This window comes from Rattus rattus, chromosome 5, assembly GCF_011064425.1.
Source record: "Rattus rattus isolate New Zealand chromosome 5, Rrattus_CSIRO_v1, whole genome shotgun sequence".
NCBI lineage: Eukaryota > Metazoa > Chordata > Mammalia > Rodentia > Muridae > Rattus > Rattus rattus.
In genome coordinates, this window is record NC_046158.1 from 47,312,741 (window position 1) to 47,325,319 (window position 12,579).

At 40.1% G+C, this 12,579-nt stretch overlaps 1 protein-coding gene across 3 annotated transcripts in view; it reads left to right on the forward strand.

Moving 5' to 3' along the window:
• Ubr3 (ubiquitin protein ligase E3 component n-recognin 3) overlaps positions 1 to 12,579 on the forward strand; it is a 146,080-nt gene that overhangs the window by 127,051 nt on the left and 6,450 nt on the right. Inside the window, exons 33-35 of one of the 3 annotated variants that reach the window (XM_032903454.1) lie at positions 4,278 to 4,402; positions 8,830 to 8,937; positions 9,038 to 9,163. In XM_032903454.1, coding sequence (XP_032759345.1) covers positions 4,278 to 4,402; positions 8,830 to 8,937; positions 9,038 to 9,163 — 359 coding nt within the window. Of the gene's footprint in view, positions 1 to 4,277; positions 4,868 to 8,829; positions 8,938 to 9,037; positions 9,164 to 12,579 lie in introns of those variants that run through there. The other 2 variants (XM_032903453.1, XM_032903452.1) reach the window with 2 other exon arrangements.

The window sequence follows — 12,579 nt, forward strand, 5'->3', positions numbered from 1 at the left end:
TGGGTCAGGTATGGCAGCTTGTTCTTGTTTTAGCCCTTTCAAGAATAGGAATTTAGGAATGTAAACAATATGTAACTTTCAGGAAAAATTCACCTTGTAAGTCCCATGTTGCTATTTCTTTATTTTATTTTTTTAACTTTTATTGGATTTTTTTTATTTATATTTCAAATGTTATTCCCGTTCCCGTTTTCCCAGACATAAGCCCCCTATCCCATCCCCCTCCCCTTCTTCTATAAGGGTGTTCCCCTCCCAACACCCCTGCCCCCCTGACATTCCCCTACACTAGGGGTCCTACCTCTGCAAGACCAAGGGCTTTCCTTCCATTGGTACCCAACAAGGCTATCCTCTGCTACAATATGCAGCTGGAGCCATGGGTCTGTCCATGTATAGTCTTTGGGTAGTGGTTTAGTCCCTGGAAGCTCTGGTTGGTTGGCATTGTTGTTCTTATGGGGTTGCAAGCCACTTCAGCTCTTTCAATCCTTTCTCTAATTCCTCCAACAGGGACCACGTTCTCAGTTCAGTGGTTTGCTGCTGGCATTCACCTCTGTATTTGACATGCTCTGGTTGTACCTCTCAGGAGAGATCTATATCCGGTTCCTGTCAGCCTGCACTTCTTGGCTTCATCAATCTTATCTAGTTTTGGTGGCTGTATATATATGAGCCACATGTGGGGCAGGCTCTGAATGGGTGTTCCTTCAGTCTCTGCTCCAAACTTTGCCTCCATATCCCCTCCTATGAATATTTTTGCCCCCCCTTTTAAACTTTTTTATTAGATATATTTCTTTACTTACATTTTAAATGTTATTACCCTTCTCGGTTTCCTGTTCATAAGCCCCCATTCCCTCCCCATGTTGCTATTTCTACCTTACCACCTTCTCTATCCTGGTAAACAGTAGGAACAGACTGCTTCTACTTAATAGTGTCTTGTGCTGGCATTGAGCCCCAGCATATGCCTGCCATGTGAGCACTGTGCAACTGTCAAGCTAGTAGCAGAGACAGAGCCATGGCCCTGCTCCAAAGGTGTGGTACACTGTGATAGCTGAAGTTGGCATGGTAGCTGGGGTCTTCTTGCTCCACAAGCATTTTAAGTAGGGATGGAGCTTCTGTTCGACTTCAGTTTTCATGGTGATTTCTCTGTGATTAGGCACATTTACTCAACTGGACATGACAATCCCCTTTTTCCTTTAAAAAATTTTTAGAATTGTATTTGTATGACTTTACTTGTATTCAGTGGTAAACAGTGGTTCCTTGTTTAAAGTCCCTGAAAGATGTTGGTGTCACATATAGAGTTATTCCATCACTAGATGGAATATATCAATTCCATCAATAGATTACATAATAATAGATTACATAAGTGAATGCCAAAACTTGGAACTACAGTGGCTTTAAAAACTGTCAGTTTAAGGATATTAAAAATGATTAAAAATAGGAACCCTGCCTCTCTAGCTTTCGAGACAGGGTTTTTCTGTGTAGCCTTGTGTCTTAGTCAGGGTTTCTATTCCTGCACAAAACATCATGACCAAGAAGCAACCAGAACTTACTCTGTAGACCAGGCTGGCCTAGAACTCAAGAGATTCACTTTCCTTTGCCTCACAAGTGCTGGAATTAAAGGCTTGTGGTACTACTGCTTGGTTGAATTAAAACTTTCTACAAGAAGTAGCTAAAACACTGGCTATAGTAGCTGTTACTTCTCTTGCTGGATGACTTTTTAATAACACACAGTTTATTATGAGAAGAAATTACTTAAGCAGTGTTTCTGGGCACTATGTCTGAAAGGCTTCCCAGTTAAGTTTTTTTTTTTTTTTTATATTTTTTATTATTATTAACTTGAGTATTTCTTATATACATTTCGAGTGTTATTCCCTTTCCCGGTTTCCAGGCAAACATCCCCCTCCCCCCCCCTCCTTATTGGTGCTCCCCTCCCAACCCTCCCCGCCTTGCTGCCCTCTCCCCAACAGTCTAGTTCACTGGGGGTTCAGTCTTAGCAGGACCCAGGGCTTCCCCTTCCACTGGTGCTCTTACTAGGATATTCATTGCTACCTATGAGGTCAGAGTCCAGGGTCAGTCCATGTATAGTCTTTGGGTAGTGGCTTAGTCCCTGGAAGCTCTGTTTGGTTGGCATTGCTGTACATATGGGGTCTCGAGCTCCTTCAAGCTCTTCCAGTTCTTTCTCTGATTCCTTCAACGGGGGTCCTGTTCTCAGTTCAGTGGTTTCCTGCTGGCATACGCCTCTGTATTTGCTGTATTCTAGCTGTGTCTCTCAGGAGCGATATGCATTCACATTTTGATCCTCCGTCTTGAGTTTCATTTGTTCTAGGCATCTAGGCTAATTCAAGCATTTGGGCTAATAGCCACTTATCAATGAGTACATACCATGTATGTCTTTCTGTGATTGGGTTAGCTCACTCAGGATGATATTTTCCAGTTCCAACCATTTGCCTACGAATTTCATAAAGTCATTGTTTCTGATAGCTGAGTAATATTCCATTGTGTAGATGTACCACATTTTCTGTATCCATTCCTCTATTGAAGGGCATCTGGGTTCTTTCCAGCTTCTGCAATGAACATAGTGGAGCACGTGTCTTTTTTATATGTTGGGGCATCTTTTGGGTATATGCCCAGGAGAGGTATAGCTGGATCCTCAGGCAGTTCAATGTCCAATTTTCTGAGGAACCTCCAGACTGATTTCCAGAATGGTTGTAGCAGTCTGCAACCCCACCAACAATGGAGGAGTGTTCCCCTTTCTCCACATCCTCGCCAGCATTTGCTGTCACCTGAGTTTTGATCTTAGCCATTCTCACTGGTGTAAGGTGAAATCTCAGGGTTGTTTTGATTTGCCAGTTAAGATTTTTTTATGGGGTGCTGGTCTCTCACTAAACTTGGAGCTTGACATTTTGGCTACATTGGCTGGTCACTGAACTCATCTTCCTCCTCTACACCCCAGTGATACAGTGTTAGAGGTGTGTGGGTTTAGTGGCTAGAACCAGGTCCTCATGTTTGTGTATCCAGCACTTTCTGACTGAGCCGCCTCCCCAGGTCCCATCTGTTTCTTTTCTTAACTCCATACATTGGCTACATGTTAGTCAATGAGATTAGAACGTGATCCAGCTTCCAAAGTTTAGTCTGTTTATAGTTCTGGAATATTACAAAGTTTTAAAGAACAACTTTATGCTCAAATCTCTGAAATAAGTTACTTAGTGACAATAAAGGGTTTTTGGGAGGCTTTTTTTTTTTTTTGGAAGTCAGGGTTTCTCTGTGCCATATAGCCAAGTCATGGACTGTGTGTGTGTGTGTGTGTGTGTGTGTGTGTGTGTGTGTGTGTGTGTGTGTGGTGGCCAGGGGGCTGTTTGAATTTGAGATTTAAACCTTTTGGATGAAGTGAGCTCTGCCTAAATATTTAAGAAGTAATTTGATTTAAACAGATTTTAATAACATTTACTGTTCTGATAGTTATCAAGGCATTGATTTGTGTAAATTATGTGACGTGTATATTGGTCATATTTAGGAAATACTTAGTCTGTTAATTGGGCAAGAATGAGGCAAGTCACACTATGAAGAGCAGTTGTAGAATTATAAATATTTTGATTTTTCAGACTGGCCTTGGCTCAGTCTACAGGAAGAGCAGGCTTTGAACTTGCAGTTCTTTGCCTCACAGCTCCTAAGGAGCCGGGATCACAGCCCTGCTCTGCCAGGCTCACATGAGAACACCCTTATAGAAGACACTGCCTGACATTGACACATCTTGTAGGGGTGTGCATCATGATAGAGTGCTTTCATAAATTTGATTTGTTGGGAAGTGTGATGGGTGGTTTTGGGTGCCTATTTGATTGGACTATAAGAACTGCCTTGCAGAAATAGTGAGAACCTGTCTCTAGGAGATTAAGGAGGTACAACTTGGTTGTGTCTGTGGGCATGTTTCTTGGAGGAGAAACCAGCCATGAATGTCACCAGAATTATCCCACAAGTTTGGTGCCAATGAGAAAAAGGGGAGAAGGGGAAAGTAGCTGAGAACCAGTCCCAGCATCTGCCCTCTTGTCACCATGGCTTACACCATAACTGAAGTGCTGAGCAAAAGCAACTCTCTCCTCCCTTAAGTTGTTTATGTCAAATATTTGGTCATAGTAGCAATAAGATCAATAGAACAAATACAGTATAATCTCATTAACCACACAAATGCAGGAAAATTACACACACAGGCAAAGGTATAAGCATGTGGGATATTTTTGGGTTCAAAAGATGTGCATTGCAAAGAGCCAGTGCTGTCTTTCTTGTTGCAGAGCACTTCACCTGCATTGTCAAAGTTCTCTTCACCCTGCTCTACACCCAGGCCCTGGCAGCGCTCTCAGTGAAGGGCACTGAAGAGGATCGGTCAGCCTGGAAACACCTTGGAGCTCTTAAAAAGGTAGTCTCTTCCCTGAGTTCTCTCAGTCATCAGGGGAGGCCTGTAAGGCGGAGTGGAAGTCAGTTGAGAGTATGTTTTCTGTGTGAACTTTTTTGTTTTGCTTTTGAGGTGCTCAGATTTGAGTGCAAACCATCTGAATGCTAGATAGGTGCTCTACAGAGAGCTACAGCCTAGCCCAAGAACGGTCATTAGAGAGACAAAAGAGTTAAAAATGGGTTTAATTGGAAATGGAACACTTATGGGGGGAAAAAGAAAGAAAACAGTTAAAAATGTTTTATCGCATGTCCTACTTGGGGTTACTGTTGCTGTGATAAAATAAAATGACCAACTTAGAAAAGAAAGGTTCATTTTATTTGGTTTGCATATCCTGAGTCACAGTAAACTGAAGGCAGCCAAGGTCAGAACTCAAAACCAGAAGGGAACTGGAGGCAGGAGCTGATGCAGAGGCCTTGGAGAGTGCTGCTCACTGTTTGTCCTCAGAGCTTTGCCCAGCTTTTTTTTTTTTTTTTTTTTTTTTAAATAGAACCCAGGACCAACAACCAAAGGTGCCCCACCCTCAGTGAACTGGACCCTCCCCCATTAAAAACCAAGGAAATGCCCCCACAGACTTGCCTACAGTGCAGTTTTAGGCAGGCATCTCCTCAATTGAGGTTTCCTCCTCTAGATGACTCTAGTTTTTTTGGTTTTTTGGGTTTTTTTTTTTTTGTATATTTTTATTTACATTTCAAATGTTATTCCCTTTGCGGGTTTCCTTTCATAAGGCCCCTGTCCTATCCCTCATCCCACTTCACTATGAGGGTGTTCCCCCTCCCCCACAACCCCTACTTTCTGCCCTGACATCCCCCTATATTGTGGGATCCAGCCTTGGCAGGACCAAGGGCTTCTCCTTCCACTGGTGCCCAACAAGGCCATCCTCTGCTACTTATGCAGCTGGAGCCATGGTCAGTCCATGTATACTCTTGCATGGTGATTTAGTCCATGGGAGCTCTGGTTGGTTGGCATTGTTGTTCCTATGGGGTTGCAAACCCCTTCAGCTCCTTCAGTTCTTCGACTTTAGCTTTTGTCAAGTTGAGATAAAGCTAACCAGGATACTGCAGTTATACACTGTTAGATACAGAAAGTATCTCTAAATTTGGCCTTTATCAAATTTAATAGAAGAGAAGTTATTTTTAAAATGCGTGATTTCAAATTGTATCTCTTGGTCCACAAGAGCTAAATCCACCTGTAAGTGCATGAACTGTGCTGACTGTCCTTCACTGTTCTGCCAGTTCACTCCCAAATCACAATCATATGCCCAGAAATTTAACACAGCATATCAGAGTGCATTGTGCCTTGAGCTGGGGTATCGGCCAGTCGCCTATCAAACTGAAGTTAGTTAGTGTGCCAGTCTGCCTTTGAAGACAGATGTTACATCTTTAGACAAAGAATGGAAAACTGTCTGAGCCTCAGCCTTCTTAAAGGTAAACTGCAGATCCAGACTGTATGACTTCTTAGGGATTTGCTAGCATTCCTAGCAAAGGAAGGTGGAGGCAGAGGGATTGTAAGCTCAAACTGGGTTGGAGCCTGCTTCATATAAGGAGCCTGGGGCCCCCTGGAGTACATGGGACGGTCTCAAAACAAATACTTCAAAATACTTGTTGTTTGTTTAAAGTAGGATCATAGTATCTGAAATATGCTCTAAGGACATGACCCCCATCCCAAAGTTCACAAAGCAGTGCTTAGACAAAAGCTTTGAACCTATGCTGATAGACCTTGTGCATCACTGAATGTTTTTCAAAAGTGTGTGTGTGTGTGTGTGTGTGTGTGTGTGTGTGTGTACACTTATGCATATGGGTAACTAAAGAGGACAGAAGAACATGCCAGATTCCCTGAGCTAGAGTTACTGGCAGTTGTGAGATACCCTCTGTGTATGCTGGGAACTGAGTTCAGAGTAGCAAGAGCCCATAACCACTGAGCGTCCCTTCTGTCCTGTGCCTGTGGATTCTGATGCCATTCTTTGTTTATCCATTGGCTTTTGCTACCTCTTCCCTAGTTTGTCAGTTCTTGATTTCAGAGTCTATGCTCTCATTAGTTCTATCCTAAGCTTCATGAGCCCACTCTGCATTAGCCAAAAATTGCCTGTATCTGTATATACATGAAATAAAGTTTCTCATCCCACACCACTCCCAGAAAAGGCATTGGGAAGATGGTTAGAGCCCGAGGGTCAGCACGTCTACAGGAAGATTGTCGTTGTCTGTAGATGATAGGGAAGCTGCATGCAGAAAACTGCAACAATATGGTTGGTCACCTAAATAAGACCTGCACCGTGACATCCAGTTGACATGCCAATGTGGGGGTGAGGAGTCTCCCACAGCCTCATCTAAGATGAAGAGTTACAGTCTATTAGTGGCTGTTGAGAAGGAAAGAACAGTCTTCTCCAGGGACAAGCCCTCTGACAGGTCATCTAATCTCAAGTGTTCAGCATAAATACATAAACATAGGAGCAAGACTAAGTGGACCCAGAAATTATTCTCTCTCTCTCTCTCTCTCTCTCTCTCTCTCTCTCTCTCTCTCTCTCTCTCTCTCTCTCTCTCTCTCACACACACACACACACACACCAATAATAGTTAAAGAAGAGGTTATAAATTTGAGAACAAGTAAGGGGTACAAGGAAAATTAGATAAGGAGGAGAGAGTGGAATTATGTAAGTACAGTACTTGTGTGAAATCCTCAAAAGTTCCAGCACTGCTTTAGTAAGAAAGAGTTGACAATGTAAACAGTAATTATTACATCAAGCCAGCTTTCTATCGTGATGCACAGCTTTCTGAATGTGACAGTGTATTTGATATGCATTTGATAATAGATTTAAAACTTATTGTCAGGATGAGTGGTGGTGCTGCACACATTTAATCCCACCACTTGGGAGGTAGAGGCAGGGGATCTCTTGAGTTCAAGATCTACAAGGTCAACAAAGTGAGTTCCAGGATAGCCAGGACTACACAGAGAAACTCTGACTTGAAAAACCAAAAAGTCAAAAAGAAAAAAAAAAAAACCAAAAACTTTATTCTCACTAGTAACTTATTTCAGTGATCTGAGCATAATGTTACTCTTTAAAACTTTCCTTTTGTAATATTCTAGAAATACTTAATTCTAAAGAGTAGACTACACTTTGGAAGCTGGCTGGTGTTCTCATCTTATTGACTCACATATAGCCAATCCATGAAGTGATTTGATTCAAACGATTTTAATAACATTTTACTATTCTGATAGTTATCAAGGTATTGATTTGTGTAAATTATGTGAAATGTATAGTGGTCATATTTAGGAAATATTTATTCTGTTAATTGGGCAAGAATAAGGCAATTCACACTAAAAAGAGCAGTTGTGAATTAGAAGTATTTTTGTAGTTTAGAATTAGAACACAATATACATGACTGGGCATAATAGAAAGCAGAAGAAAAAATTTTAAATAAAGGATTATTAAAAAAAAAAAAAAAAAAAAAAAAGCATGTTCAGTCAGTTTCCAAAGCCAGAAGCTCCAAAATTATCAAGATAAATTCCATTGTTGTTGCTAGAGTTCCGTTATGAAGAAGAATTTGTGAAAACTAGAAAGCATAGCAGACATTTTGGAGTTGGAAGTCTGGGGGGGGAAGTATAGAGCAACATGGATAAAACACTGAGGGTAAAAGAACAAGCATCATCAAGTAACGAATCTGTGGTCCAGCGAGGGATGCTGTCAGTGTTAGGATGCCGCAGACGGGGCTCAGTGGTGGAGCGCTTGTCTAGCATGCCTAAGCTCTGGATTTGTTTGCTGGAGGGAAACACTTGACAGAGATGAGAGGAGACAGTACGTAGTGTATGCATTTATGAATGCAAAATAATTTAAAATTTAATTAATAAAAATAACAGTAAGAGTTCAGGACAAACCTGGTATTTATTCAATTATTCTTTATATTTTAAAAGTATAGTTAATGAGTACAATGACATCATAGAAAAATATTTCTTCTGATTTATATATATATATATGTATTATTATAATTCAGATTGCAAACATTTTTCATGTGGTTCAAATTTGTTGTATTTGTTGCCTGTGAAGTATTTTTCAGTCAATGCTCCCTAGGTCAGGCAACTCCTTAGGATAAGTTCTCAGCAGTAGAAGGTGTGTGTGTACAATTATACATAAAAGTGTATGGTAATATAATATATAGTCTACAAATAAATATATATACACTACATTCTGTCTTTTAAAGATATAACTAGAATAATTTTAACCACCTACTCAATTTTATTCTGATTCCAAAATTAACCTGGATTTAGAGGTAATGAAATTCATGTGTTTGAGATATAATTCAATTACAGATTTACTACATAAGGGTATTATTTCCAGGGAACTTCCTTTTGTAATTTCTCAGTACCTCATGTAAAATTAATATTTTAATTTTTCCCAGAATACATGTGATGCAGAGAAGTCTTACGAAGTACTGTTGGGCTTTGTCATAAGCGAGCTGTCTAAAGGGAAGTTATATTGTGAAGAAGGCGCTCAGGAGTGTACCATGGTATGTCTGTTAACTTGGATCTTACTGCCTCGAAGAGTGAACGCTTGAAAAGCTGCATCTGTTGCAGCACGAATTCCTCCATTTTTCTTTTTTACTTTAGGTCAGTCCTATTGCTTGGTCTCCTGAGTCCATGGAAAGATACATACAGGATTTCTGCTTACCTTTCCTCAGGATCAGCAGCCTTCTTCAGCACCACCTCTTTGGGGAAGATTTACCCAGTTGCCAGGTATAATGTGGCCTTGTTGTTACAGTAGGCTGATTTCCAGGTCGTACTTGTGCATAGTAGACCACTTTTGTCTCTTAATATGCAGAGCATGTTATGAAGATAAGCCAGTTTACCCCAAAACACTAGATAATCCCAAATACTAACTCTCTTACGTTACTAGCAACTACTTTTTTTTTTTTTTTCTGATAACATTGCTAATTTGGGATGGTTGAGCAGTTTTAGATTAGGTTCGTTAGATCCAGGCCAAATGCTTGAGTAAGAATGATGTTCATTCTGAAAGTACTTTATCCCTGGCATTTCGTGCTTTTAATACTCGTTTAAAAGGTGCATTGCTCAGAAGAGTGACTGTTAGACCACATTACTGAATTACTGCAGGTTTAATCTAGTCTATGGAGCTGGTGGTCAAAAGAACAGGCAAGAGAGAAATAGGGCAGGAGACTAAAGGTAATTGAACCCAGTGTACATGTTAACTTGGTCCTGACTTGAGCTGCCAGCTCAAGGAATTTGATATAGAAATCAGAACTCACCATATTTATGGCCTTTAGACTTATATCAGACTAAAATAGCATTTCTGTTCTTCTGTCTTGAGTAATTGAATGTGATGTTAAGTAGTTAGATAGTTTGGCTTTTATCAAATTCCCCAAGGTTACCTATGTATTTGTTACCATTACCATCTGTTTAGAGTTACATGATGTTATCAAATTTAAAACATTTAACCATAAAATACTTTTTTTCTTCTTTCCTCCTTTTTTCTTTTTTTTTTCTTTCTTTCTTTTTTTTTTTTTTTTTTTTTGAGTTCTTTGGCTTTTTAAAAAAAATCTTAATTTTATAGATAGCTTGTTTTCTGATATGCAGAACATTTTTAAACATGAAGATTGCCCAAGGAAAGTCAGCCTTTCCCTTTATTTGTTGAGCTTTGTATGCACAGCAGGCTACTCACTGGGTTGTTTCTGTGCTTGCTCCCTTATACTTCACTTCCATTTGTTTTATTAGCAGGTAGTTCCCCCTCTAACTTGGAAGCTCCCTGGAGGCAGATGCTCTGGATTTGGCCATTGAAAGTTGGCATGGCATTTATGTCACTATCAGTGAATTCTAGAGCAACAGATGTGTATGTAGACCGAGATAAACATGTACAATTAGGCATAGTTTGAAAGAGTCAGAAAGAGGGTAAAGCCAGTACTCTACTGCTAAACCCCCTCTCCAGCCTCATAAGTAATTGAAAAAATATTACTTAAGCAATGAACAAGTTTAACAAAGTTTCAGTATATAAAAATATGTATTAAGATTAATTTTATTTCTATACTTTGCAAATAATTAATTAAAAATGAATATAAGCCAGGTGTGGTGGTGCCTGCCATCAGTTTAAGGTATCAGGGGCAGGGGACAGTCAGATCTCTGAGTTCTTGGTCAGGCTGTTCTACAAAGTGAATTCCAGACCAGTCAAGGATACATAGACTCTGTCTCAAGATAAATAGATATAACTAAGTGTAAATAAAAATGAAGTTAGGTAGTAATTGATCACCACAGAGGATATAAAGCTGTCGTAGAGTTAGAGTGTGCCAGTGGATCTAAGCAGGTGTGGTTGCAGTGTGGTGACAAAGGACCTGCACCAACATGTGTCAGCATTTAAAATTCAGTTGTAAAATGTGACCCCACATAAGAATGAGCAAAAATATTAGACACTTTGTGAAAAGAATATATATGAATGGCCAACAAGAAAAGTGTTCAGTGCATTGCTTCTTCAAAAAGCACAAGCGAACACAGGCGATGGCATCCATTTACCGCCGTTAAGTCAAGTATTGCTGGAGACTTGAAAGTCAGATTGTCATAACTGCCGTTAGAGACACCCAACGGGACGCTCAGTTTGGAAAAGACCTCTTAGTTTCTTTTAAGAATTAGCCATGTGCTTGTTTTACAGCTCAGCAATCAGCAATTCTTTTTGTAGATGTACAACAAAATAAATGAAGGTATCTATCTATATGAAGACTAAATAAATATTTAAAATAGCCTGATTCATGCTAGCGAAGATTGGTTCGGACATCTAGGAATACACAAATGAAATTTAGTATGTCTGTATCGTACACTGAGCTATTAAAAGAGTAGCTGGTTGTAATGGCATATACTGGTGGGATATGCCAAAAGGTAGTAGCAGGAGGATCATGCATCCCAGGCCAGCCTGGGCTACACCTTGCCAGATGAGTGACTCACACCTTTAACCCTACTACTTGGGAGACGTAGACATGCAGATATTTGTGAATTCAAGGTCAGCCTGCTCTACCTAGTGAGTTCTTGGCCACCCAGGGCTGCATAGTGAGACCCTGTCTCCAGAAGTGGGACAATATAGAAAGTGATATGCACAATGTATGACTCTGAAAATTGTTTTAAGTAAAATATCAGATACAAAAGTCTGTAGAGTATGGTTCCATTTATATGAAAAAAATTAAAGTCAAAACTGTGATAGTAGAAAGAATATCAGTGGTTGCTGGTTGTCAAGAGTGTGGACACACACGCGCGCACACACACACACACACACACACACACACACACACACACACTCACATTCTATGCTGGAGTTGAAACATTTTCAAAGTATGGAAGGGTTGGTTTCTTTTTGAGTGGAATAGGAATTGATCCAGCAAACAAGGAAAAGAGATCTATGAGCCTCCAATATAGTCTTAATTAAATAGAGTCTGAAAGATGTATATTTGTGCTTATAAGACTAACAAACACTTTTAAAAGAAATCTTAAAGGGCTGGTAGTGTGGCTCAGTTGAAGAATTCTTGCCTATCGTGCACAGAACCTTGTGTTTAGTCCCAGTTCTTGGGAGGTAGAGGCAAGAACACCAAAATTTCAGGTCATAGCTATTTAGGGGATGTGAGATGAACCTGGGTATATGAGGTATTGTCTCAGAAAATAAAATGTTGAAGTCAGTGTGGTTTAGAGAGTCCAGGCCAGCCATGGTGACATCATAGGAGCCTATCTCAAAAAGGGGGAGAAAAACAAACAAATGAATATAATTTATTCATTCTAATTTCTCTAATTCTTTTGTTAGTGAAGAGAGTTTCAGATTGGACCGATCATTCTATAAATTTAAAAAAAGCACACCACACACCACCACCACCACCACCACCACCACCACCAACAGCCCACACCACCCCACTTAAAAATGGTTTTTTTTTTTTTTTTTTTGGGTTGGGGATTTAGCTCAGTGGTAGAGCGCTTGCCTAGCAAGCGCAAGGCCCTGGGTTCGGTCCCCAGCTTCGGGGGAAAAAAAAAATGGTTTTTTTTTGTTTGTTTGTTTCATATGTATTGAGAGGCCAAAAAAATCATTTAGCTCTTTCTGTGAATTTTATGACTTTGTTGTTTTCCGTGTACACTAGCAGGCGCTCCATCACAGCCCTGTTTATCTTTTGGGC